Source organism: Pseudopipra pipra, chromosome 5, assembly GCF_036250125.1.
Source record: "Pseudopipra pipra isolate bDixPip1 chromosome 5, bDixPip1.hap1, whole genome shotgun sequence".
NCBI lineage: Eukaryota > Metazoa > Chordata > Aves > Passeriformes > Pipridae > Pseudopipra > Pseudopipra pipra.
This window is the reverse complement of record NC_087553.1, coordinates 68,869,097-68,892,740: the sequence shown is the minus strand read 5'-3', so window position 1 is coordinate 68,892,740 and position 23,644 is coordinate 68,869,097. Positions and strand designations below refer to the sequence as shown.

Here is a 23,644-nt window from a genome sequence, read left to right as displayed (position 1 = left end):
CAGCACCATCTTAGCTCAAACAAATGAGCTCTTGTTTGAGGGACAGATTTACCAAGAGATTTCCGTGGGCTGTCACCTGTGAATTAGTGTGACCCATTGCTGAGGGTGCCCCTGGGTCATGAGGTGGGGATGCTGCTGCACCATAACTTAGCTCTCCATCCTGCCACACTTCCATTCATTCCTGTGTTTTTATTAGTTTGGGGTATTTTTTTCCTTTCACTTCCCAAAACAAAAAAATAAAAGGTTTCCTGTGTGATTTGATGTGGGAAACAAACCCACCAATGATCTTCCCAGAGGCTTGCCATCCTCCCTTCCCCCATGGAATGAGAGAATGGTTTGGCTAAGTGGGACTTTCAGTGGTCTGTCAGCAATCCCAGCTCAGTATCTAATTACTTCTTTGCCTCAGGCTTCAGGACTCTTTTTGCCAAACAGACAAACAATTTCTGGTCCAATTTGAGATCCCTTTTGCTGTGTGCTGTTCTTATGGGATCACACCACCCCAGCAAACAATTCTGGCTTGACCAAACACAAATTGCGTCTAGGTCTATATAATCACCACTCTGCATTCATTTCCATTATGGAGACACAATTCCCTATTAAATTTCAAAGTGGTTTATTGGCTCAGAGAGGCAGCAGAGCATCAGATCACAGAGGGAAGAGCTGCTATTTGGACAAAGCATTATTTGTCTACATAATGCAACTTGATATTTGTGTCTATAACTGTACACAGACTGGGACTTTGGCTTTATGTTCAACCAAATATATATATCCACCTTCACTGCACATATATATCTGCTAGATGCTGTTAGATATTGCATTGCTGTCACCACGCTGTGTGTGTCTAAATCAATAGGTCTACAGAGAACCTTTTTTTTCCTGATTGTTGTAAGTTAAATTTTCTCCCTTTTATTCTCTGCAAGCAAATCAAAGTGACTGGGTCTTTCTGCATTGAAGAGGTCTCCTTTCTGGCACAATATACTATGTATTAAATAAAGGATGCCTGGTCTGTAGCCTGTGAATCAGCTGTGGCACCCTAGAAGGATTTATGCCGCCCACAAACCATTGCTGTTACCCTCTTTCCTAAGAATCCTTATGTCTTTTCTAGTGGCATGGCTAAGTACTATCTCTGTCTTGGAACCAAAATACAGGGACCACCATTTCTATCCCACACTGCTATGGCAATGCACATGATGAATTAGGTTGTGTGACTAAAAACCCTCCTGTGATCCAAAGTGTCTGTTTATGGGGTGCCATAGCAGCAGCAATCCCATGGAGATGGAGATGGGCTGCAGTGCCCGACATTCTGAGCCTCCTGCCCAGGCCACTGACTAAAGGTGCCTCATCCACAGCCACTGAGTAACGGAGCCCCTGCCTGGCTTCATATGGTGATAAAAGTGCCCAGACCTTCGGAGTCAGGAGTCCTGGTGAGCCAAGAGACAGCATCTGAGCAGGGTGGGGGCATGGGGGAGCTTGCCACCACTTCAGAGCCAAGTATAAGTGCTCAAGGAGGTTTCAATCTCACTCCAGATCTCCACCCTAACTCCGGGGCTCTGAGGTCCAATTTGTTTCACTTTGTGCTGTCGGAGTAATTTGTCTTTGCATCTTGTTGAAGTTCCTGCTGTGCACTGCAGAATCATTTAAGACTTGGCTGCTGCTAGAGAATTACTATTTAAGTCCTGAATACAACAAAGCACTTAGAGCAAGGGAGTTTACTTTGATGGGACTACTCCTATATTTAATGATAACCATGAGCTTGACTTGGCTGGATCATGGGATGGGATGTCATGCTGTAGCCTTTCTGAATGTAAATTCTCACAGAAAACCCTGGGGACTGTATGTCTGATGGTATCACCACAGCACACGAAACCACCAGGATAGTGCCGTTCTCCTGATAAAGCAGTAGTGCCTTAGACTTTGTATTGCAAGTTGATCAAACTATTTATTTATCTACATAACGGAAACTGAACATGCCTACTGTATGATTTTAAAAAGTTGTTTTACCTAGACAATCTGTCGTCTGAAATCAGCCCTGTTTGGGAGAGACGCTGAAGCAAATTTTTATCAGCTTTTATGAGAAGGAGAAAAAGTGGTGATGATGGCCTATACCTAACTGTTACTTCATGCCAAATTCCATGCAGCTGAACTCCTTCCAACTTGTTTTGAGCTATGAAGCTTTTGTCTTGCTCCACAAAGTTATTGTGTAGATTAATGGCAGTTTCTTTGGCTGCTATGATTTATCCAGTCTGCATCTATATCCAGCTCCTACAGCAAGGCTGTAGGATATGGATTGTGGGTCAGATGGTGAATGGGATTGGGAACTGATCGAGGTTAAGAGTGACCAGTTTTTTTTGGCCGAGTTCCGCTGAGCCAGTCTGATTCCTTCACTGGAGCAGTTTCCTTCCCAATTGCACACTGATACCAGGATGACTGAGGAAGGGGCCCAGGGGAGGAAGTGAGCAGTGGTGGCAGGATTGCGATGGGGGAGGAGGGTGGTGAAGGCCACTTCGGCTGATATTGCTGCCAAAAGAAATGTACACTGAATCACAGCCCAGTGTCATGTCCAGCCAAATCCTGTGGAAATACTCAGTATCAGGGACAAAATCCTGCTTTCCAGCCCAGTGTGCTCTGATACGATTTATTCATCTCCCGGTGTGTTTGGCAGCTTTTTGGCACAGTGAAGTGCAATGGTAAGGCATGGAATGATCGATGTTGAATAGGGAAGTGCCTGGTGCTGGATGGTAAACACCCCAAATTGAGGGCAAGCAGTGGCAAAAAAGGTGCTTGTGAGAACATGGTCCCTGTATAACAGAGATGGAATAAGAGATTTTAGCAGGGAAGGTCTTAAACTGTGGCTGCTCTTCAGCAGTTGCAGGTCTGGGTCTTACATTTCGATAAGTAAGGAAATTGGATGAGCAATCTCTTTCCATGAGAAGAAACAGCATGGTAAGGAACTTTGCTTTGTGCATGTCTCCCTCCTCCCGTGCTCCACATTTCAAAATACCAAACCAAGACTGAATTACTGCACTATAAAATGAGTTGAACCCGCCGTGACCTGAAGACTGGTTCAGTTTACAGCCAAGTCCATAATCCAAAAAGCATGAAGGATCAGTAACGGGAAGAGAAATAAAAGCTCAGAGCAGAAGGAGTCAGCAGGTAGTCCTTAACAGTCCGCTAATCACAGTGAATAATTTATTACAGCAATGCCACTGAGACTCCACTAGCTTTTAAACCATTATTTCCTGGAAATGGTTTCTGCTTTTTTTGTATCATTTGTAAATTTGAAATGTTTTATCCCTGTCTGCAATGCAAAGATGTTTGCAAGGGTCTTAGGAAATGATGACATTCCAAGAGGAGCCCAATGAGACACTAGTCCAGTACATTTTCTGATCCCACCTGATTCTGGATGCCCTAGAGAAAGTCCAGCCCTTTCTGAATACACCCTGCAGCTCAGCAGCATGCCAGGGAGAGGAGTGATACACATGCTCCATACCTCTGACAACAGAAACCAACTTGCTACCAAATCAAACACCCTCCTTGAACATAAGGGTTTATAACCACTCCCAAAATCCTCTTTGAAAATAACTGAGTCAATGTTAAAACTCTGGATGGAGGGACACACTTTTAGTCCTATCTTTAACCCTTCTAAACTCTTGGCCTCTACTGTACCATGTGGCAAGGAGCTGTGCAAGTGAATTGGGTTCCCTGTAACTGTTTTGAATTTCATGTTTCTTTTGCCTTTCCGAGTGTCCCGGTGTTCTGTGATCAGTCAGCACAGAGACCAACTTGTCAGCTTCCTCCTCCCCATCATTCACTAGTTTCTGTACCTTTCACATCAATCCCTACTTTATGCTTTTTTAAGTTACTGGTCCGTCATTCCTTCACCACAGGAAGCACAAGTTTAACCACTCTATCAATGCAATTACTGACTTGACAATGCTTCATTATGCCCTAAAGCAGAGAGGATCTATTTGTTCTGCCATAAAGCAGCTCTTAATTAAGCTATTGCTCCTCCTGTGTAAATATCCCATTTTGCCTCTGGAATTGGGAAAGTTCACTCTGTCTCTTGTTTGGAAAAGGCCAAGTGGCATCAGACAGCAATCTTTCACTTTCTGGACACAGTTAATGTGCTGATTACTTTGCTCATGCTTTTGACAAGCAGGTGATTTCTCTTTGATCAAACACTTAAAGCTACTGACTTGACTTTACTTTGCATTGCTTGGTAGGATGGGTCCAACTCAGCTCTTGTTTTTGCATGTTTAAATTGGAAGTCAATCTTTGCTTTGGATTCAACAAAAACACTACAAACTACAGATTAAATTTTTCTGTAATGAGAATCCACAGAGTGTTGTGGAGAGTTTATAGCAAGGGACAGAGCATTTTCATAGCATGCTTCGTTTCATCCCAGAGAACTGCTGGGAGGAAATGGCAGAAACTGATGTTTGTCACAGGGAAAATTTTTGTCAAGCTACATTCATGTCTGACATTTGGGATGCCTCACATTTTTTTCCAAAAAGTCTTTATTCCCTTTGGGTTCTCTTCAGTCAATCAGAGAATCTGAGCGGTGATAATGTTTATGAGCCTGAGAAAAAAGGCTCACCTTAGGTTTCGTTGTCACTAGCTTTCTACAGAAGAAACTGGAATAACACTGTATAGAGGTATTTCTTACAAAGCAACTAAACACTCCCAGACTCTCCTTTAAGGTCACTTTATTTTCGTGATAAGTTAAACATTTTCTCTGCCTGTTTATTGGCCATATGGAAGTCCTTTGGCTGACTTTGTTAATCATTCACTCTTCAGCTTGGAGTTAATTGTTTACTAACTGTTAGGCTGTATGCACTAAGAAATGCCTTTGGGCTCTTAAATCAATGGGAATATCTCACTAGAACAACAGAGATATGCCTAGTGCTACTACTTGGGCGTGCAGATCTCACAGCTCCAGGCTACACCGCTCCTCCTTCATGTACAAGTCTCTGGGGATGGAGTTTAGCTACACTCCTGCCTGCTGGTTAAAATGGACACATGGGGGGCTGCAGTGCCTTGTGCTCTCTTTGTAATTGCTCTGCAATTCAAGAGAAAAACCCTCTAATGACCCTCCTCTGAAAACCACCGGTTTGGTCACCACAGCCTCAGCATCTTGTAGGAGAGTGGTGCTGGCACATCCTGCCTGAAGACCTGGTTCCAAAGAATTTGCTTTGGTTTATCATGAATACTGGATGGTGCTGACCCAAGATGGGCAGAGTCCAGGAGGACAATGAGTTCTTTTTTTTTTTTTTTCCTTTTTCAAGGCACACTGGGCCTGAAGGCTGTTCTCTTAATAGGGAAGCTAATCTTAATAGGGAAGCTTGTCGAAGCTAAGTTTACACAAAGGGAGATGTATTCTGCCCACCCTGGATGCTGCTCACTGCTGCCACACAAATGACATTGGTTCCACAAAGCCACTACCAAATGTCCAGAATGCCTCAGTATATGGTTGGCAGGACAGCAGCCATCTTTCCACACTTGATACTCCCTTCCTCTTGTTCAGCTGGAGCGATGGATTTTGTGAAGTATACCAAAACTTCTGTAATTATTTAATATCTAACACTGAACTGATAAGAACCAAATCCCCATTTAAACAGGCAGCATTCAAGAGGAAGTGTTTGGCAGGGCTTGTTGAGCCTGTGAGCTAGCCCTGAACATACAGAAGAAAAGGATAACCCTCCAAGTGATGGCTTTGCGTGGCTTCAGGGCTTTTGCAGAATTCAAGCATAGGCAGGAAGGAACATAAAAATAGAAGCATGGAGACACATTAGTCTCTGCAGCCCAGGTACAACTGCATTCCAGTTTAATAGCCCTGCATTCCCATCTGAACCACCTAGGACTAGGTGCTAGATACCCATCTCAGCTGCATCCCCATGATTCTGGAGGACTTAAGCCTGAGTGAGAATAGCCCAGGCAGGATCAGGTTCTGGCCCTGCATCAGCCTCAGTTCTCCTCTCCAGCCTCATCCAACTTGATGACAAACCTGGTTAGTTTTCTAGAGACACGTGGCTGATTTACTCCAGCAATTTATTAAAAACATGCTTTTGAGTGACTGCTAATGGGATCGCCCAAGATAGGTTCAGCTGCTTAGTGTGGGTTACAGTTTTACTTGCAAACACAATAAGCATGGAAATCTATCTGGAATGACATATAGAAAAACATTACAATCTCTCTTATAAGACAAGCAAGTTTTTTATAGGCATTTAATATAAATGTCTTGGTTTCAGCTGGTTTCTTGCTACAATTTGCTGCTTGAGTTTCTTCCAGGGAGATGTATTTTTCCATTGTAATTTTTCAATTTGTTTCTGGCATCGACAGTGTGCATGAACAAAATAATAGAGATCAGAAAAGACAGAATCTCTTTCCCCCTCCCCCTCTAATTTTACCTTGCAAAAAGTTCAGTCAGGTTTACCCCTCCCTTTTGCACGGCAAAGACTCGAACCAGCCCATGCTGTTGTAGTGAAATGAATCAGATACTATGGTGAGCTGCTCCCAGATACCAGGGTTATCAAGTGCAATTTTGCAATTTAATTAGCAGAGGATTAAACACTGTGCCTTGCTGAGGCAGTTGAGCTTCTCTTGCCAGAGGGGTTTTACCACCTGTGTAGGGTAAAAAGTCTTTTTACTTACTCCAGAGCAGGTAAAATCTCTCCATGGAGAAGTAACAAAGCCTCAGCCACTCCATCCAAGTCCTGTCCCTGATTTAGGCTGTTCACTTTGGAACAGCCCTGCCAACAGATGGGGTTTGCAAGCATCATATAACAAGAGAAATGCTCATCTAGGCTGTCTTTTCACTGCTGTGGTCTCTGGACTGTGGTAATGGACAAATTCTAGCCTGGAAATTCCTGCTCTCCTTTCCCACCCAACCTTCCCTCCTAGATTTATGACCACTTCTGCTAAGCCACAGAAGTTCTTCGTGGTTTGTACATAAGGCAGCACCATTGTTTTGGGTCTCCTGGATTTCATACATAATTTTCTGAGAAAAAAATATTTCCTAATACAGACAAAATTGGAAACCTTATTTTTTAGGGTTACACTTGCAGAAAAAGGATTGGAGATGCCTAAAGGTCCTGCTTCGACAGACAATGTGAGCACTGGAGGTAGTTTAGTGGGGACACGGAGAGGCTGACCAAGATGTTATCAAGCTCTAAAACCAATGCTACAGACCAGATCACCCTGAGCAGCTGAGGAAAGAGGAGAAAGCTGAGAAAGAAGGCTTGACTCTTCTAGTGCAAATGTCTGTGTCCTCCCATACAGTCAGAGCACCAGACCTCTTCTCTCCTTCCTTCTGATGCTCCTCACCAGCCATCTCATCCCAACAGGGTTGACAATAATTGCTATAGCTTTTGAATGGCTGAGTCCTGTCATGGCAGGGCACTGTTTTCTTCCAAGGAAATGTTTCCATTCCTAAGACTGACTTCTGAAGGCATCTTTAAAGGACATGACTTCCCTGGGGTGTTGGCACTACTGGAGATATGTAGGTGCAAACACCTAGCCTAGGCATGTTTTAAGCTATCACATGTGTGAGTATGGCTTGCCCTGCAGGTAATGATTGATCCCAAAGAGATGTGTCTTTTAGAGCACAAGATGCTCTGTGAAGACCTCCTCTCGTGCTTTCCTTCAGTGAATAAAAAGCTCCATTAATAGCCTTCAGCGAATAAAAGGCTAATGGATCCACCTGTTACCTCTTGCTGCCTCCTCAGCAGTTCAGGTTTCTACAAAACCTTGATTATAGTCCATTTTAATAGAAGATATTCTCTACTAAGGCAATATCTAACTTCAGTGCAGTGAAAGGGGAAAGAAGGGGAGGGGACCTTGGCACAGAAACAATGTGAAGAGAAATCCAGTACATTAATTCACTGTGGAAGCTTTTGCATCCACAGAAGAGCTGCCTAGTTGCTTCAAGTAATCCAGTTCTGCAGCCTGCTGGGAAGCCCGAAACCTTGTCCGCTGCTGTCTCCACGGGTTTCCAGCACAACAGATACTGTTGCTAACAGGCTGTGCATGCCCACCTGCAGGGCCTGTGCTCAGGGATGAGCTTTTCCATATTAGATGACATCTTAGGTAAGAAAATCAGAACACATGGGTCCACTTCATAGGATAAGCTCGGGGAATCAAACCCTCCCAAATCAAGAGGACATTGACTAGCTGGATTTTTCACAGGCAATTTAGAAGGACTGAGTCAAATCCTAGTTTTCAAATGCATTGAATGCCCCACTAAAAATACTAACAAAGAGACCGGAATGGCTAGTCCTCACTGACCAAGCTCTAGCTTTTGTGACCAGATCTATGTGTGCCATGCCTTGATTTGTAAACTGCTTCAAAGTAAAGTTCATAAATAAATCAGATAGGGGACACAAACTTTTTAATGCCTTTTTTTTCAGGAATGTGAAGAAAGTTGACTTTACTTCCTAGTCTGACACTAACTCTTCAGTTAGTAAAGTTGTTGCTTTTCAAATGTAATGCTAGTCCTGAGAAAACCATGCAATTTTCTTTTTGTAATAAATGGAAGCAGCTTTCTTGTCTCTCATACTCTCTCAGATCATTTATGGCTTGGCAGTACAGTATCAAGAGCTGGCTGAGCACCCCCAATCCTGCCATAGCCAGAGAATGGAAGGTCTCCAGCATCTGAGAGGATCAGTCCTTCAGTTCCCATTATGTTTTATGAACCACACAGAAAAAGGAGCATAAGTTGCAAGATTAAGTGATGCTTATTTCCCCCCAAACCCACAACATTTAATAAATTAAGAGCTACTATTTTTGTCCATTAATTCTTTGCAGACGTTCAGACAAGTTTGGGAGAAAGTGAACGTCCTTCAAAATCACATGAATCAGTGCCAGCATTTGGTGTACATCACACCCTTGACTCGAGCTATAACATGTGTGGCAAGCCCAGACATTGATAGAAAAGTAAACAACTTACCTTTCTTGGTTTCACTTTGTCATGGTAGTCATATTGAAAAATCCCCTTGTAGCTAAGTCCTAACCACCATGGAATTCCCTGCTTGTCCTGGAAGAGAAAAGAGAGGGAGTTATGTTGAATAGGATGGGGAAATGTTGGAGATTTCCTAGGTTGTTGTTCAAGACAAATATTTATTTCTAAGCAATATCTTTGAATGGGTGCTGTTAAATTTCCCCTTGCTGAATTCCCTCAAGTCACTAAGCTCCATGGTGTTTAGGAGAGATCTGTTTCACTTTTGGCCATGACAAATAAAACCATTTAAAATACATCACATGTGATCAAGTTACTCAAAATGCTGTCAGGGGAGGTTAGGAGGTTTGACATGAGTCCTTTGTGCAGTGGTGCATCTTCTTTCTCTGCCCTGTAAATTACACAGTCTGAACACTCAGACTGGAGAGAAAGGAAAGCGAATCACCCAGCTGACTTGAATTATGTGGAGGGATTTTAGCATTAGTCTTGAAAATGCAGCAGTAATGGGATCTGAGAGCTACCAAGTGATAAGGTCTGACAGGCTTGGACCCAACTGCTTTGTGTCTGAGTGTGCAATAAAATGGCCTTATGGAGTAATGGCTGATATCTGATCCCGGCCTCTGCAATTTACTGAGCTGGAGTCCTCAATGAAATTACATCTGCTCTGTTAATGTGATAGAGAGTGGCAGGGTAAAACATAGCAAAACCAAAACCCCCACATCAGGCAGAAGCAAAACCTATTATGTGCAATATTTGCTGCCTCATTGCTACTCACTGCTGCTTACTGATCAGAGGGAGCTCACTGGAATAGCTCTCCAGTGTTTGCAGGATTGAATAACAAGCCCAATACAGAAGATTTTTCTTGATCTAGAGTAGTCCAAGAGATCTGGATGCAAAGGGTGCTGGAGGGATCCTATCCTCTGGGAAAGGATGAGGCTAATGCTTTTTGCAAAATAATACACCTTATTTTGTGTATGCATTAGCAGGAATAGACTAGAAACTCATCTCCGGGGACAGGTACAGTTGGATATTTGTGTTTTTATGGTTCCTCATGAGTGCAAGACATTACAGATGCATGAAAACCCATATGACCTGTACACAGAGATAATGATGAAACACATCAAAACTTCAGTGGTGATAAACGAGGGATTATGCTCTGGGGAGTGTGTATCTAGCTTTCTTTATATATTTATTGATTTCTCTACTTAAAAAAAAATAACAACCCCAAGGCAGCTGGTCAGGCAAGGAAGTCATAATAATAATCTGAGACTGGAAGTTTTGGTGATAAATCATTAGACTAAAGAAATGAGGGATTTCATGAATACCTGTGTGGAATCCATGTATCTCATGTGAGGGGAGCTGCAGTGTGCAGATCATATCTGAGCCCTACCTAGTTGCTCATGGATCTGCTGGCTGGGAAAAGCCTGACTTCCTGGAACTACAAAAAGGAGTGAAGCATCATATCTGCCAGAGATGGGTCTGGGTCATCTGTTCGGTGGGGGTTCATTGGCATCACCAGAGCTTGTTACTGCTTGTGCACTGAACACTCCAGCACAATAGAGCTGCAAGAGTTTTATCTGCAAAAGCAAGATTTTCCTCTTTGGAGCTGTATTTACTAAACATGCACACACAGTTGAAATAAGTTTATCCTACCACAGGAAGTGAAACAAGACTTTAGTAGCAGTGTATTGTATTCTGAAAGCAGGATGGCAGTTTGTACCTCTCTCTCTCCCTCTCCAACAACAGTTTAATTCAGTGAACCCTTCTTGTAGCACGTACCTTTACTGCATAATAATGCACTCCATATGTTGGGAGGGATTCTACAATGCTCATGTAACTGCAAAACAACACAGAAGAGAATAACATGTGTGAGAAGCTGAGAGGATGCTCTGAAAAAAAAAATGCTTTGATAAGTAAATAGTTAAGTGCATAATACTTAAAAATGAAGCAACATGAGATGGAAAACATAGTTACGTTATATTTATATTTATTTATATTATTTATACAGTCCTGTATAAATGTTTTCTAATAAAACAAAGGTAACAAAGAAATCACACTTATTTCACTTACTTCACAATTGCTTGACCTCTTGTCTGACCATTTAGTTTCTTGTAATGTTCAATGACTCGATCCTCACTGGAAAGGAAAGAATTGGATGTTTTATATATTGGCATTATAGTGACCAAGAGTCTCACCAGAAGGTGAAAAGATACTTCTGTTAACACAGCTACTGACTGAGGGAATCAAAAGATGCCAAGCAAACCCACTAGATGAGGGGATTTAGTGCCTAGGGGTAAACAAGCAGGAGTCACAGACTGAGAATAGAAATGGTTTTCTAAGAGTTGGTTTTCTGAAAGAATCTTTTTTCCTCACAGACATGGTACCTACTTGTACAGACTTTCCTCTCTCTGCAATCCTTTCCTTATCTATAAACAATATCCGTGATTTTACATTGTGGGCAAACAGATTGGTGATAAAGCTGCTCAAGCTCTGCTATGCCCTGGCTGGTGCAACTTCTTTTCAAGCCCATCATGTCCTCTGAAAGATGGGCAAAACTGTTCAGAAATTGGTGGCCAGTAACAGCCCTAAGACTCACAGATTACTCCTCCCTGCAACTGCACAAAACCATGTGTAGGAGCACTAGTGGAAGTACTCTGGAGCAATCTCTCTCAGCAGGGAGTTGAATTCCTAGTGTACACAGAGGCAACATCTACATCAGCAGGTTAAACAGTGGCAGGGGATGTTTCCAAGGCACTCAAACTCGGGTCACTTTACTGTTAAAGCACCGATGTGCCTTTGCTTACTTTTTGGGTTTACTAGCTTGCATTCTCCCAGGCAACTCCTGGCTGTGCACTGGGAGTTGGCATGAGCCAGGCCCCACTCCCAACAACGAGACTAAGACCATTTCATGCCTTAGAGAAGACATAAGCCATGTCTGAATGTGTTCCACAGTGAAACATGGAGGCAGTTCCCCACCAGTGGGCCTCTGTGTTAGAGAACAGTCCCGAGCGTGTACCGATACACAGTGGAGATGGAGCATCCAAGAGAGATCAGCATGACTCAAATGACGGATTGAAGAATTTCATTCTTTCTTCTCCAGTGAATGGGAAGCAGGAGAGCATAGAACCAGAGCTATTTGATGCATACAATCAGCTGTGCTAGCAAAGTCACAGTGTGGCAAAGTATAAGCCAAGGATCCAATGTAATGCCCTCTGTTACACTGGCAGGACAGAGTACTCAAGTCTAAACCCAATTTCTTGCTCTTTATGTTGTAACACCGAGGACAGGGAATCTGTTGAGTCCCCTGGAGATACTGCATAAACCTTACCAGATCAAGAGGAGGGAAATATAAACTCTATGCCACCTTTGTGCCCTCCCCACCCGGCCCCACATAAGCTTCCTGCAGTACGGAGTGTCTGTCCCATGCCATCATGCTGTGTGTGGTTCAAGGCAATGTGCACTGGCATTCCTCCCTCCCTGCATTTCCTTGGTCCAGTGGGAGCCCCTAATGGGGCATTTAAAAGCAACCAAGGCTGTCCACCATGCAGTAATCCTTCCCCAGGCAGAACTGAAGCTATTTGCATTGCTAGACAGCGTGAAGGAGCACAGTGGTGTGGGATGGTCTGGTAGATGACCTCATCCCAACTGCTTAGAGATGCCCATGGGGACTTTTGTGGAAAATTGCAAAGTGTTTCACCAGCCCAGCTAACACGACTGCATCTTTTCATTGCTACCTTCCCCATGTGTATCCCTGTTCCAGAGAGGACAGAATTTCTTTTAGAAAGAGAGTCAGAATCTCCAGAGCCAAAACATCTTTCAGAAAGAAGGGGCATGGGGGAGCTGAGGACTGTGCACCCCTGGTAATGCAGAGAGAAAGGGAGAGAACCAGAAACACCAACATAGGCAGCACAGAGCAAGAGATAGTCTGTTGGATTGTTGGCAGGACCAGTTGTTCCCCCACAAGCCTGTCATTTGTCTGGAGTAACTGCTTTCCTTACTCACTCACCGAGTGACTTCCTCCACTCATCCTGCAAAAATAAAAGGGCTCTTTTTGGGGCAAGGTGAAGCAATGTGCCACCAGCAGGCCATAGCAGGTACAGGGTGCTGACTGAGCCAGTGACAAATTACATGGGTAAAACAATCGTCCAGCTCTCACAATAAATCCCTCAGAATAAATTTGATGCTTAGAAAATGATCTGTAAGCTGTAAATTCTACAGCTATGAAACCATATTCAGTGCACTGATCCAAGCAAGTACCACAGATGTTATGGGCGTGCACATGGAGGCAGAGCCCAGGTCTCCTGCCATGATTATCATAAACGGGATTACTTTTGGAGCAATAACTGAATTACATGAGTGTTCAGTACTGGAAAATCTCCAAAAACCATCATTCTTAATAAAAAAGATAGACAGAGAGGGCTTACAGCCCTTTGAAATTACCTCTTAAAATCATGATTACATGTGGATGCAATTCCTCTGCCTCAGACAGGAATGAACCAGGAGTGACTTAGAAAACAACAGAGTTTCTCCAGTGGAAAACGCTCAGCTTTGGTTTCTACTTTTGTGCAGTTTATTGCACAGATCAACCTCTCATATTGCTGCCATTCCAGGAAAGGATACATGTACCTACAGTGTGATTCCGGATGTGCTCTGCTTTCTTACAAATGATTATTATAAAATAATTGACATGTTCCCAGACCATACCCCTTGGGTAGGGAAGCCAATTGATGGACCATTTCCTTCAAAAGGACAGATCAGATGTCAGGGAGCCTTCCTGAACAGCAGAATGAATAAAGTTATGTTTGTAGCCCATGCTAGAAATTCGGGATAGTTCAGGCTCTATCCAGTTCTCCTAAACAAATGCCTCCATTGCTCTCTTAGGATACTGATGATCTCCCTTTGTATAATGTTTTGAGGTGTACAGACTATAATCCTTGTTTCTTCTTTCTTTTGGAAAAAAAAGTAAAGCCTGAATTATCAATCAAGCCATGAATATTGAGAGGGATCTGCTGTCTTTCCCTTTTCTGCAGCACTGGGCTAGTTGCACTTCGGGGAAAGAAACAGGTACTCCAGAGCATGATTCATTCAATTTATTTTGGATGGTTTCCTTGGGAGGACGTTACTGTTGCTTCTCTCCACTGGCAGCAAAGGGAGCTGAGGGCACCCAGCTCAGACAGTGAGATCCACATCGAAAAAACGTTCACAATCAGGTCAATCCCACCTTGGCTGTGTGACAGAAGGTCGTCCAGCACAGAAGTCACTCTCTGCCTCCTGCTCTGGGACAGAGGGCTAAGCCCAGCATGTGCCAGGGAAAACAATCAACATCATTCAGGGGTCAAAAGGAGCATTAGCAGGGCCTACAAATATGCTCCCCTGTCATTTCAGCTGTTCATTCAAGGCAGCTGCCATGCTGCTACTGACAGCTGGGAGAGTGCTGGGACACTGCTGGGACCACCAGCTGACGTCTCCTCTCCCCCTGCTCTGCCTTGTTGCTGTGTTGGTGACACAGAAACTCATTCACAGTGCAGGGCTGGCAGAGGATGTTTAACTAATGTGGAGACAGGGGTCTGCTGGAGCACTATTGTCTGTTTGCCAGCTCATAAAACTTTCCCCCCAAAGCTGCAGAAATGTGGATGATATCCTACAGCAGACAACTCTGATAAAGATCTTTAGAACTGCCAAGAAATCCCTCCTGCCCCAGCAGCTTACAGAACTGAACAGCAGACAACTTGCATGCAGATGCAGGCTGAGTTTCTCAGCATCAAATCCAGATTTTAAAAGGTAATTGGTCCCTCCCTCTCTTCCCAGCACACTGAGCTATTTTAAATAGCTGTCCACTCATTGCTGTTCCTTAGTGTTATTCTGTTTCTAACCTGATTTGTCCATTTTGATTATATTCCTGAATTTACTAATGTATTTATTTGCAGTCATACACTGTCCCACTGAAGCAACCAGCATCTCTTTGGCCAAGGGACCAGGAGCAGGACCAGAGCCTCAGGTCTGTGTTGAACTACAGAAAATCACTAAATAGTGATTTTCAGCTGATATTTTCAGAGGTGGGTTTTCTGGCAACACTGGTGCTTTAGGTTGCTAAAAACAAGTTCACATTTGAAATCTCTGTGAACCTGGGAGAAGTCTATCTTACCCTGATCTGTTGAAAATCCCATTTTAGCAACCATTTTTGTGCAGTTGCATCTCCTCCTGGCTTTCTTACTGACAACCCAGTACTGGGATGGTTCGGTGGGGAGTATCTGAACTGAGATAAAATTCAACGACAGTGGCTGGAAAGGAGCAGTGTCAGTTAACACATTTTCTAAAGGTTATCTCCAGTCTCTGTGACTAGTTTTGTGTCTAAAATAATAAATACTGTCTGTTGTTTCTGTGAATGGGCAAGAGAAATCAAAATTCAGGGGCCCCACTCCTGGATTGTGTGGGAAGGCCAGAAGCTCAGCTTTCATTTAGAAGAAAAAGAAACACAAACAAACTCACCAAGAAGCCCCTTTTTTATTTCACCAGTAATCAGTGATGCCAATAGATGCTTGAGAACAAGATGTGGAACTGATTATTCTGAACCTGCAGAAAGCTGGAAACAGCAACTTGATGATATAAAAATTAAAACCTTCAACTTTGTTGTGAAGTCCATAAACAGGAAGACAATACAGTGAAGAGAAAGACCTGAAGCAAGGGTATGGAACTAGGAGACTCCATGAAGGTGGAGTCAGAGGCACAAACTGTGCTGATCTAAGAAGCCAGGACTCATCCCACAGATCTTAATACATTTGGTAGGAGCAATGGTGAGGCTTTTTCGTGCTCTGTGATGGAAATGTTATATATATATTTATTGAAATATATATATATATATTTCATGCAGACCTATTATAGCATCTTTTCAAAGATATCATAGTATTTGTTTGATTATCCATTTTATTATCTCTTAATCCATTTCAGCTGATAAAAATATAGTACAAAGTTCTTTTGTTTGTTTGTTTTAAACTAACTAGAGCTGTTACCCATCCCACCTCTAATGTTTTAGAAGTTTCTTTCCAGAGTTGGGAGATTCACTTGTTACTGTTTGTGCTAATGCTGAAGTACTGCAGCATAAAACTGCACACAGAAAAGGATAGGATAAAATCTGTATCCATTATGATAACCTGCATGAGATGCAGAAATGTCAGAGAACACAGTTTTAAAAATCTGCTCCCTTAGATCACTGAAGTTTGATCTGTATTTTAGAGGCTTTTTGTCTGATTAGCCAACAGACTCTTCTTGAGAGCATTCAGTGTTTCAGAGGGTGTTTAGGAAAAAGCCACCATTAAAAAATAATGAACTACTAATGTACAAGAGATCTCTGAGACCTGGCTACTGGCATGAAATCACAAGGGAGTCACAGGACTGTAGCCTCTGATTTTATTGCCCCATTGGCAACACCGTCTTCCCAACCTGTGACTTATTCTCAGTCACAAGAGCCCCCCCCAGATTAAGTACAGCTGTAAGAAGTGTTGTACCCTGTGTATAACTGCAAATACATTCTGAGCATGAAGATTTTACACAGCCCTTTTTGCTATGTGGGCACTTTAATAAGAGCTCAGGCCATGTTGTTGCTGAAGAGTCAGATTTGCCTTCCCTGTCACTGCCTACTTGTTCCCACCACTCCTCTCATGATGCCTTTTAGCTTGAGCTCTCAGTCTGTCAGTCAGCCAGGCCACCAACTGGCTGGAAATGTACTGCTTTGAGTGTGTGGATTAGTTTCTGGAAAAAGAAAAGAGATGCTCCAAAGAGGAAGACCATTCTTCTTCAATGAAACTGCAGCTTACACTTATAATTTTTCAGAAAGACTGATTTGGTTCTTAGAGAGAAGCACCAGGACACTGTAATGATCCTCAGCTTTTGTGTTAGTGATCCTGATTTCACCTGGGGACTCCAAATCTCTTCTGATGCTCTGATGTTCTCAGAAAGTGAGACCTCACAGACCAGCTGGCCTATGGCTTGGCATGAGCTACAGCTAATTCCAGTATTGTAGCCATGCAAGAAGAAGTGGATGACCTTCTTGGCAAAGGGAAGAACTGAGATCATATCCTACAAACTGATTTGTTTCCTCCCTGCCATCCTCAGATTTACTAAAATGGAGAAATTAAGAGAGTAGCAGATAAAGGAGTTCTCTCTAATCCCCAGGCTTGCAGCCCAATGCTTTAAAGTCAAACATGAAAGAGCACCAAGCAGAAAATCAAGTGAAAGCATCTCCCTTTTAATGAACAGTCTTTCCCCAAATACTTTCCTATTTGCACAGATAAAACAGATATGCAGGGTGGCACAAAGAATCTATGTGTGGGGCATATAAAATTTAATTGTGACCCTGTTCCTAACCTGGATTTAATTTTTAGTGCAATAAAGACAGAGCAAACAAGCATCCACCTCCAAACATCACCTAGTTCATATAAAAGGAGAAAATATATCCCTTATAGTTCATCTATGCCACACAGAGAAGATTTGCAAGATGAAACTGAATCACTCAAAATAACACAGAGCAGTGCAAAACATGACATTTCCAGCCAGGAAAACTCTTTCACAGATACAAAGTGCTAGGAAGTAAATGGCACATTAGGCCTCTTGATTTCATCAGGACACTTGCATGTTTACAGCGAATTTTCTGACCCAGACATGGGGCAGACAGGGAAACTGAGGCCCAACAGGGTAGTTGCATTTGTGTTAACTCATGCAGTGAGTCAGTGGCAAACCCAGAGCTAGAAGGCAGGAATCCCTGCATCCCACTTCCACTCTCAGAGCACTTATTGCCAGAGCCAGGTCCTTCACAAGACACTGCAAAGCTGCTGAGCAGAGAGATACGTTACCAGTAAGCGAGGGAAGGATGCTCCTTCAGCGCCGGCGTCGGAAGGGCTGGCAGCTTCTTTAATTCATTCCTTACAACTTCATTGCTGAAAGAGAGTTCAAAAGGAGGATCAGGCTACAAGAAAACAACCACAATATTTGATATGACCTGACCTAGCTGGCAGGCTGCTATGGCTGTACATCTGTTCCTCCTTAACAAAAGGCACTGGGGTTTCCTTTTTCTCCTCTCTTTATTTGTTTTATGGCAGCCCAGTTAACTTTTCCCTCTATTATCAAAATTGGAGAGAAACTCTCCCAGATGGTTATGCTGAAGAACTTCCTACCAATGACTGGACACAAAAGCCACAATGTCATATGTCATTGAGCACAGTCCCATGGACATGGTCATATACAGAAAAAAAACAGGGGGAAGAGAAGAGAAAGTGATTTTTCGGCTGTAATAAAACTTCTTTATTTAGTGCCTTAGGAACTGCTGCAAGAAATAATGATTTGCTTTCTTAGCATCACAGGTTGTTCTTAGCCTCTTGCCCAGTGACCTGGTCTTTGCGCAACATCTTCACTGATAAGACTGCAATTTGAATTTGTCCTGCTGCACAAAACCCTCCACGGGACCAGGCACAATCATCTTGCTCATTCTTCTCCCTGCAACCTCCAGTAGCCACACTGGCCAGCCAGAGCAGCATCACTGCACAGCAGAGAGCAGGGAAGGCTCATGAAATGGGAAGCAGATTCTCACAGATGAAATGAAACCGTGGGATTTTCTCCTACAAACCCCAAATGCCTCCCTTCCCACTTTTAAACACACACAAGGAATTGCGTGCACATGAGAAAAAAAACCCTCAAAGGCTTGGGAAGGAAGGCACTGCTGCTATTAACTTTTAAAATTGTAGAAATACACAGCCAAGAAGGCCAGACAGGACACCGAGGAGTGCCAAAGAATTCATGTTTATTGGCTTACTTTTCAGTAGAAGTTTTTTTCTGCCTTCTTGTACCCTTTCCTTTATCCTCCCCAAAACTGTGGCTGTCCTGGAGCTGCAGAGAGAGACACCTCTTCCAGACCTCCAGATTTCCCAGGCCACTGGCTTCCCCCATGGGGCTGGTAGCCAGGCAGACAGGTAGTCTTGGCTTCTACAGCTGTAGACCAGACATCCTAACATCCGTAAAGACTCAAGGAGCCCTTGGACATTCCAGGACACCCTGGGTTTTGCTCTTCTCTCTGTGACAGTCTGTATGGTGGCTTGTAGAGAGGTGATCCTGTTTCAGTTGTAAAAATCTTCCCACAGCATTTCTCCTTTTGCACATCCCAGCAGCAGGCTCTGCCTGAGACCTTGGTGGGTTTGTCTTAATTGGAGTCTGCAGGTTAATTGCTAGGTTGGGCCATAGGGTAAACCACTGACATAAATCCCATAGCAGGCATTTTGGACATGTCTACAGACATTTATTATTACGGTAGTTCCCTGACAATCAATTAAGTAGTTTTAAAACAGGACCGCAACTTCTAGTCAAGACAAATCTGTGAGAGATGTGCAAGTCTCAATTAGGTTCAAATTTTGCAGAGTGAAGATGTGTAGAACAACACTTAAAACAAATGACTAAGGCAACCACTGCAGTGCTACGCACACAGAAAACCACTCAGCAGCACCTCGTATGCCAAGCCAAAAGGCTCTCAACAAACAGTATTTGAACACCCACTTCTGCCCAAATCCCATGGTCATTTAACCATCAGAGAGCTCTTCCCGACTAAGTGCAAATGCTCAACAACTATTCGTATTTATTCTTCCACGGCGGGTAAATATCTGCACAAGCCTGAACAAGAAGCTGCTCCACTCTGTGTTATCTGTTGATCTGGCTGCTCTGTTCTGTGACTGACAGCCCAGAAAACAAGCTGTTGCTGTTTAGAGTTTTCTGGGTCTGCCCAGGGCTGTCTCCTCCACAGCATGTGCATACTCAGCTCTTACCGAGGTTTTTGACATTTTCAAAGAAACTGGGAAAAAAGAATAGAACGCGGGAAAATCGAAGCACAAGTGGCAGAAACTGCCCCTCAAGTGGTGATTTTTTGAGGCTGGCTGCTCACAGAAGGAAGTTGAGAAATCACCAACACTTTTCTGGGAAAGCGTGGAGTAATTTCCAAACAGGGACTTTCTGAGCCCAGAAAGCTATCAAATAGGGCAAGCATAGGTGACTAACAGTCTTGGAGGGTCTGGGAAAAGCCTGAGTCATTAATGGCTCCCATAAAAGAAAGGGCTAACACCAGTCAGCTCTGTCTTTTCTGTTGGTAAGGTGCAAAGCTTGCTTGCACTGTGATAAAGTCTTTTAAGAGTCAGAGAAAAAGACATTCTTAGTGATGTTATTGGGTGGGATTACCACTTCTGCTCAGTACCCAGAAAATATCATAAAGATGGTGCCTCACATCCTCAAAGTGCCAAATGTATTTCAGGTAATCACTTCCAGGAGCAAAAACGCATTTCATTCCCTGGTCCATGTATTCACTAAGTCTTCTGGCAAGACTCATCTCAAGACTAATTATTTAGACTCCCAAAAGGATGCCAAATCAAGAAAAAGGAAAAAAATAACGACTCAGGTTGCATTTGACCTACTGGCCACTAGGTCACTTTCCTTTTGACTCCTTTTAAAATACCAAAACCCTCAGTTTTTAAAATATTTCCAGCAGCATCACTAGTGGTTTTGTACTTACTGCATTTCATTCTCTTTCTAGTGAAATATCTCATTGTGTTTATTTTATTACTGTATTTAGAAAGTGTTTGTTTAATTCGGTCACTTGTGCTGCATTTATTTTACATTCGGAAGTGTCCAGCCTCCAGGGCTGATATATACAGAAGGGTGCTTTTGACACAGATTTGTTAATATGCAGGGGAAAGGCTCCAAACACACTTTCTGTGTCCCCTGGACTGCTTTATTCCTGCACTATGGCAGAAATTATAATATTTAAAAGACTAAATAACAGTATGAAAACTGAACTGGAAAAGCCATTTGCATGGGTTCCTGAAGGCTGGTTGGATAACCAGAAGTAAGGTTGACTGACTGAAAAATGGACCTAGAAATCAGAACTTCTGGTTCTGGTTTTGGTTCTGATATTGCCTGTTTAATGAGTCTTTTCCAAATGAACTAGTCACCATCTCTCAGTATTTTTATCTACACATGGGGGCAAAAGGCCTGCCCAGCCATTTCATAAACATTTTGTGAAAAACAAGTTTTTGCAAACTGGCTGCAATAATTTTGAGCAAGATTACATATGCAGTTGTCTCAGGAAATCCATACATTTTCCAGCACATGTAATAACAATGATCGGTGACAAAACAAAGCTACAACAGGTTCAAGTTGTCATCTCTTCTCAGCATGGTACTTCATTCTGTAGAATGCAAGAGGAAATGCAGAGTCTGAGATTCTCAGATTAGATGGCACTGTTTGAAGTACAGTGCTTAGGATCTTCTCCATTAGGCTGCAAGAATGCAACCTGGGTTTTGTAACCCTTTAATACATTCTAATTGGTTAAATGTCACTTGGTTACACAGAAAGAAAAGTAAGCCTGAAACTATGTTAGATTACCATCTGCCCAAACGTTGAAATTGTTGTGAAATTCTGCTTAACAGGAAACTGGCTGTTAGCTTTCCTCCCTTGTTATTCTTTCTTACGTTGCTGGGAGATACTTGGACTTTACTTGAAATGTCTCATCCTGCTTAACTGGAAGAAATCTATCAATGAGGAGCTGGCTGCAACGGTTCCGGATTTTGTTTCACTCAGGGGTTTTCCTTTCCCCACCCCAAACTGAGGGACAAATGAACAGGATATGTTATTTGCAGCTGCTTTGACATACATGCTGAAGAACTCGATTACAAACATTTACAACCAAAGCTGGTGTGAGTTTCCCAAAGATTTTAGGACTGGACTCTAAATCTGGTAGGATTAAGTTAGGGGGAAAAAAAATCTCAGTTATTTTAACAATATGCTATATACCTCCCCAAATTAGCCAGAGCACTCTGGTTTATTCCTCTGTGTAGGCTTAGAGGCCTACATATCTGTAGGATTTGTGTTCATCTAAGGAACTGAAATTTGTCCTGCCCATGCTCTGCCAACCAAGCGTGACTCAGCTTCCAGCTAGAAACAAGATTAGCTTGAGCTAATAACCTTTAGGTCAGTCTGCAGGGTGCTTGTTTAGGAGCTTCATACAAGTGATTCTTTGCCTTTGAAGTCAAAATATTGACTTCAGCTAATATTGAAAAGCACAGATCCAATCTTAAGTGTCTTGTTCAACCCGAGAATCAGCTGAATAGGGATACCTGACTGTCTTAAACTCTCAGCCTGAATATAAGCCTCCTTAAGCCTTGTCAGCTGAAGCATTTGGGGATTCTCTTAAATAATGTGAAAACCACTCTCCTTCAGTGTGGAGAACTAGGAACTTCTTAAGGAGAATAGCTTTTTATTTTAAACCTCGCTCTGCCTAAAACTTTATCAACTAAGAGATGGATGAGGCCACTCCAAGCAAACTCTCAGAAATACTTGTCTTAGTTGATCTAAACAGGTTCAGGAGCTCAAACATTTCTGATGAGCTTGTTTTTGAAATGAAACACACATTAGAAATGGAAAAGGGCTTAAAAGAATTGCCCACTACAGATGCTAAACTGATCTGTCAGGGCTACTGTGGCATCTTAGCTCAAAACAGATGAGGGTGACTTGGACTGTGTGTTCTCCAGGCTTACTGAACACTGGGAGTCGTTGTGATGCCCAAGGTGGTAAGAATCAGTGATAACAGTCTCATGCATGATGATGCCCTACCAACGGGTGTAGAATGTGTTTGATATGGCACAAGAGCCCCTTTTCAGGAAAGTAAAGAGGAGCACTATGGGCACAGTGATTATTCTGAGGTATGGGATAATTTCCTCAAAAACAGCAGTGGAGCTGCTGTCGTTGTATCAGTTCACAGATAGAAAGCTGACTGTTAAGAGGCCCAAATAGCAGACTTGTAACTGCGTTCAGGAGTCCTGAACCAGCTCCAGATCCTCCAAATTGGCTGCAGTGGGATTTGGAGGTAATCACACTGGCCACCACAGGCAGGTGCCAACCTGCAGCTTAAAGTATGACCGTTTGGCTTTGACTGTCCCTGCATCTGAGGTGATCCTCACTGAGTGACAGGAAGGCTCCTATGGGGAACAGCAATTCTCCCATCACTACAAATGAGCCAGTGCTTATGTACTTTTCTGGATCAGGGCCAGATCACAGGCTATAAATCTGACGGTGGCAGTAGACAGGACAGGTGTGGGAATGCTGCAGTCTGTGTTCCAAGCATGCAACCCTTTAGAATTAAATTATTTCTTAAAAAACAAAGCAGGAGTTCAAGAGTTCAACCTTCACACAACATATGCTGCGATGCACAACACTTAAATCTCAGCAGCAAGACATTCAAAACTGCAAAGCTTCTCTGTTTCCAAGAGTAGCCACTTCTGCTTTAAACAGTATTTCAACATCAACTAACTGCAAACACTGAAGCTAACCCTAAGAGGTCAGAACATTTGCCTTCAACTGCATTTCCTCTGATTGACCCCAGGCTTGATTTCCCAGATTTTACACTGCTGATATGATAACCACAAATCTCAGCAGGCAAAATCTTGACCACCATGACCTCATGCTGACTTCAGTAGCACTGGGATCTCACCCAGCGCACAAACCCATGTCAGTGCACATTAGAGAGGAGCTGCTGGACAGACATCACTGGAGATGCCAAATCTTCCACACCATTGAGGGTCAGAGCAGTATTCTTCTACCTTCATTCAAGAATAGGCTTTAAACTCCACTAGTATGGCAGATTTCTTTGTCATCAAAGCCCAT

General features: G+C 43.0%; 1 protein-coding gene across 8 annotated transcripts in view; it reads right to left on the bottom strand.

Moving 5' to 3' along the window:
* FRMD4A (FERM domain containing 4A) overlaps positions 1–23,644 on the bottom strand; it is a 366,759-nt gene that overhangs the window by 46,813 nt on the left and 296,302 nt on the right. For all 8 annotated transcript variants that reach the window (XM_064656471.1, XM_064656470.1, XM_064656472.1 and 5 more), the window contains 4 exons: positions 17,803–17,886; positions 11,024–11,089; positions 10,733–10,790; positions 8,945–9,031 (listed from right to left, as the gene is read on the bottom strand). In XM_064656471.1, the coding sequence (XP_064512541.1) occupies positions 8,945–9,031; positions 10,733–10,790; positions 11,024–11,089; positions 17,803–17,886 (295 nt within the window). The remainder of the gene's footprint in view (positions 1–8,944; positions 9,032–10,732; positions 10,791–11,023; positions 11,090–17,802; positions 17,887–23,644) is intronic.